We start from the raw sequence: 4,708 nt of genomic DNA on the forward strand, positions 1-4,708 counted from the left end.
CCCTTATCCAGGTGGTTCTCTCCAGACCAGATCCTTGCTGGTATAGGATCTGCTCTCAGATGGACGTCGCTCTGGATAAAAGCGTCTGCTGATGAACCTCTAGAACTGTAATAACAAATCTATTTAGGTGTTGGTACCATCAGACAAGTAATTGGGTCAATTAACTTGAGCACTGAAGTGAACATGTTGATGTGATTGTACTCGAGTACTTTGTTGTGCTGCTTTTCCTTCCACTCCACGACATCTCAGAGAGACCGACTGCGCTTTCTACTCCATGAGGATGACATGGATCCCAGACCCAACAGATGAGGCAGCAAGCTTGTAAAATCCAACACATAACACACACGACATCCAGCCTGTAGTCACTGTGTGGTGTCCCCGTCAGTCTCTGTGTGTCCACGCTTTCTGTGTAAATCTCTGTGCTTGTTAGCAGGACGATGAGTTTTGACTCAGTGGATCATACAACAAGCTTTAAACACAACACAGGGCAGAGTTTCCAGCCTCAGTGTGTCTCTGTGGTTGTGTATTTCTACACTCGGGTACTTTTACTGAGCTTCTTCCAGCTGACGCCAGAAACTTGTGATTGTCTTAACCAATGACTTTTATTGATTTTTCACATTATGTTGACCAAACAATTCGTCCAACAGCTGTGGCAGGTTTGAGCTGCAGGACTGACCCAAACCCAACAGCAGCAGCTCAGAGAGGAGACAGAGTGTACGCTGAGTCCAGGTAAACATGAAAGCCCACGCTGAACATCACACCGGCCTGACTCATACTTTGACCCTTTGGTCAACATTTCCCCACAGAGGACAGACAGCGACACAGAGACACACTGCAGACTGCTACATCTGGTTCTGAGGTTCTGCTCGGAGGTCTGGATCATGGTAGGACCAACATCTAAACCAGCTGTTCTGCTGCTTCTCCTGCACAGCTGTGTGGCTAACCACGGTATGAAACCCTTCCTGTGTTCTTCTTGTCGCCGTGGACAAGACCAGCGCTGTACTGGTCGTGGTAGTCGTGGTAGCACAGGGAATAGCTGTAGGGTGAGGGCAGAAGTACGAACAGTCATTAATCTGAGTTTGAGTTCCACAGTGAACAGAACGAACACAACATCAGGGGACGTGTCACTACAGCTGTTTGATTCCTGCACAGATGTTCCTTTATCTTCTTCTCTTGATCGCCAGAACCAGAGAGCAACACAACTCACATGTCAGAGAATTCAACATCAGACCGTTTTACAACAGTCACATGGTGCGAAGTTGAAGAGTCGAGTATTTGCTCAGATGTCAGGTTGAGAACGAACAGTTCACATCTCCTGTGTTAACATTCAGAGTCCACAGTCGGACCTCAGTCCAACAGTCAGTCCAGCGTTCTGCTTCTAATCTTCAACTCATCTGTACTTCAAATGTCGACCTCAGCTTGTGATGAAACACTCAGTTCTTGTAGGCAACAGAGCTGCACTGGGTTCTAGCTGCTCACTGGTCTTCTGGATCCTTTTCCATCTTTGTCCAGTCTCTCAGTCAGATGTTTCTCCTCCTCTGTTCAGGTCTTCTCCATGTGGAGCCATGATGCAGACATAGATAGACACAGTCCAGAGGTCCAGAACTGAGAAGGTTCTGCTGCTCTCAGCTCACTGTAGAACCATGTTCATGCAGGTGGACTGATGGAAACCACAGCTGGACCCAGTTTGGTTCTTTGAGGTCCTAGTTTGGAGCCTGACTTTACAACATCATTTAATAAAGGATTAGTTTCTGATTGTTCATCAGGGGAAATACTCTGAGGAGTAATCAGATTACTGGGAAGGCATACAGTTTAGAATCATTTCATATCTGACTGTTTTTTTTTGCTTCTGTTTCTGCTGTAAATGTGAACCCTGACCTGAGCCGTGCCCTGAGGTGGGCGGACATTCCCCAGACAGTTTTCATGTACTTGTACTTCACTTGAGTATCTCCGTGTGTCGCTGCTTCATACTTCTACTGCACTACATTTACCAGCTGCTGCTCATCAACCATCACAGGGTGACCACAGCCTCACTGATTGACTGTCAAAGTATTTCTAATGCTCTGTCTGTCTCCAGTGCATTACTTCCACTTGCAGTCAAGTATTGGCATATTACTGCTACTGTAGCTACAGATCTGGATGTCGGGGTAGCCCACACGTCTCCACTATGACAGCAAACTTAACTAATAGTTCTCAGTAACAGTCCTGAAATAGATGTCCTGTTCTGTGGAGGTGACACTGAGTCTCACATTTAATATAAACTGGACTGAACACAACACAGCTCATCATCCTGGTCCAGAGTAAAGGCCAGCTGAGTGTTTGTGCTGCTCAACGATTCTCATTGATTTTCCTTCTTCTTGTAGTTTTTCTTGACAGCCAGCTGGCGTCGCAGGTTTTAGTCCGAAACCGCCGGGCCAATCAGCTATTTGAGGAGGTGAAACCAGGTAACGTATCTGCAGGTAACAGATGTCGTGCTCAGCGTTCCTCATTACTGCTGGTTACAGCAGGAACCAGCAGTAATCCCATCAGGTTCAGCTGCTGGTGCATTCAAATGCAACGCTGCTGTTAGAAGTGTCTGAGGGTCAACCACTTCTATTGGAACATTAACCCTAAGAAATAAACACATACCCGCCACAAACAATGTCCTTTATCAGACAAATGTTTCACAACCACTGAGATGGGCAAAGCCAAAGAGGATCGAACTCTGCTCTGACGGTTTCTGTTTGGAAAGTCAATCAAAGAGACGCAGAATAAACACTAAACGGCTGCAGATGCTTGTCGATGAGTCATGACGTGTCCATAAAGTGTATTTTTTCATGTCAGGGAACCTCGAGCGAGAGTGTGTGGAGGAAATCTGCGACCATGAAGAAGCCAGAGAGGTGTTCGAGCAGCCGGATAAAACAGTACGACTTCACTTTGTCTGCCGTTGTCACATCTAACAGACCTGAGATCAGTTTACAAGCTAACCACAAGACTAACTGTGTTCCCTGCAGGAAACCTTCTGGGTGAAGTACCTGGGTAAGTACCTGCTCACAGTCAACCGGGAGGCGAGTGCTTAAAAACCTCTTATGTACAAACACCAGCACATAATGATGTGTATATATATATATATAGCTACTTATGGTGCAAATATAACCAGCGGTCCAGAACCCACAGACACTCAGCTTGTGGTCAAACAAGACAAAGAAAAGCAGGTTTCTTCTTTCATCATCTACTCCATCAACCCATTCATTGGTTTAACCTTTGAGCTCTCGTTGTACAAAAAGAAGAACATTGTCTGCTAAAGTTTTCGTCTCTTTGTCTTAATCTTTGTAAACATCCATCTTTCAGCTTAATTACAAGTTCAGAATAGTGAGCATGAACAGACGACATCATACGTGAATCTTAAACGTCCCTGAAGCTTCCAGTGAAGTCAGAAACTCTGTCTGTGTGGAGCGACGACAGAACACCGACCTTCTTCCTATTAATGCATAACAGCACCACAAGGGTCTGATTTCCACCATGTCGATGTTTCACTGTGTCAACTCGTCTGTGTGTGGCGGTTCCATGCCACTGCTCAGTCTACGAGCTTGACTAAATGCAGGGATGACTGAATCCGAATGGGCCTTTGGGTGAGGACCACACCACGTATGATGAAGGCCTTAGTCTAAAGAAATCTGGGCTTTTTGATATTTCAGATTATTTGAAACTCAAAAATGTCTCATATTTGAGTAAATGAATGTCCGGTAAACACAACCATCTAAAAAATAAAAACGCTCTTTTTAGTCTCAGTTCATATCATTTTAGGGCTGGTCACAGCTTCTCACCCTAAAATAATCTGAAGACAGCCCCCTCTCAAGGTGTCCAGGATGCAGTTAGCTTAGCTTAGCACAAACACTGGAAACAGAGGGAAACTGCTAGCCTAGCGCCACCAAACACAGATGTTCAGGCAGCTGACTTAGTGTTTATTTCGTCCTCAGATTGTGGAATTGAGTTGAGGCAACTTGAAATGATTTTACAATCCTGTTGGTTCACTGTGTGTGTTTTAACTGACTCTCCTGCTGCTGAATCGATTCTCTGCAGTTTCTTATCTGATAATGGATACAAGCAGAGAAGCAAAGTTTAATTTTTAACATTATTTGTAAAGTGGAGTTTATTCAGCTGTGCTGCACTGCAAACAGGAGCAAAGTCCAGAACATCTCACAAAGCCAGTAAACAAACATCAACCTTCCGTCTGTCTTTTCCACAGACTGTAAAGGAACTGAGATGACGAGAACACCAGAGAACATCAACCTGATCAGACAGTGTATAGAAGGTAACTATAACAGAGTGAGACGGCAGGTGAGCTGGATGTAACCCTGACCCAGTGTGTGTCTGCAGGTCAGTGTATTTCTGGTCAGGGAGTGAACTACGAAGGAAACATCAACATCACCAAGTCTGGTCGAATGTGTCAACACTGGAGGCATCGCTTCCCCCATCCCATCCACCGGTAATGAACTCATGCAAGAAGGAACCCAGACACAAGTTAACTCACTGCTTCTAATTACTGAACAACCAGTGACTAGCTGAAACGAATGACAAACAGAACAAATAAACCAGCAAAGAAAAAATTCACCAGTTCACTAACTAACTGCAGTAATGAGCTGAACAACAGCTTCACCAACAAACCAGCAGGCCGACACACGAGTGAATGAAATATGCAAAGAACAAGTTAGTGAAGAACCAATGA

The 4,708-nt window shown here is 45.0% G+C and overlaps 1 protein-coding gene across 1 annotated transcript in view; it reads left to right on the forward strand.

Moving 5' to 3' along the window:
• The first annotated feature begins 810 nt into the window (after positions 1-810).
• f2 (coagulation factor II (thrombin)) overlaps positions 811-4,708 on the forward strand; it is a 23,796-nt gene continuing 19,898 nt past the window's right edge. Inside the window, exons 1-6 of the mRNA XM_008303417.1 lie at positions 811-948; positions 2,364-2,444; positions 2,824-2,903; positions 2,994-3,018; positions 4,229-4,294; positions 4,360-4,468. Of these exons, the coding sequence (XP_008301639.1) occupies positions 882-948; positions 2,364-2,444; positions 2,824-2,903; positions 2,994-3,018; positions 4,229-4,294; positions 4,360-4,468 (428 nt within the window). The 5' untranslated portion in view covers positions 811-881. The remainder of the gene's footprint in view (positions 949-2,363; positions 2,445-2,823; positions 2,904-2,993; positions 3,019-4,228; positions 4,295-4,359; positions 4,469-4,708) is intronic.

This window comes from Stegastes partitus, unplaced genomic scaffold (genome assembly GCF_000690725.1).
Source record: "Stegastes partitus isolate 25-593 unplaced genomic scaffold, Stegastes_partitus-1.0.2 Scaffold2003, whole genome shotgun sequence".
Classification (NCBI taxonomy): Eukaryota; Metazoa; Chordata; class Actinopteri; family Pomacentridae; genus Stegastes; species Stegastes partitus.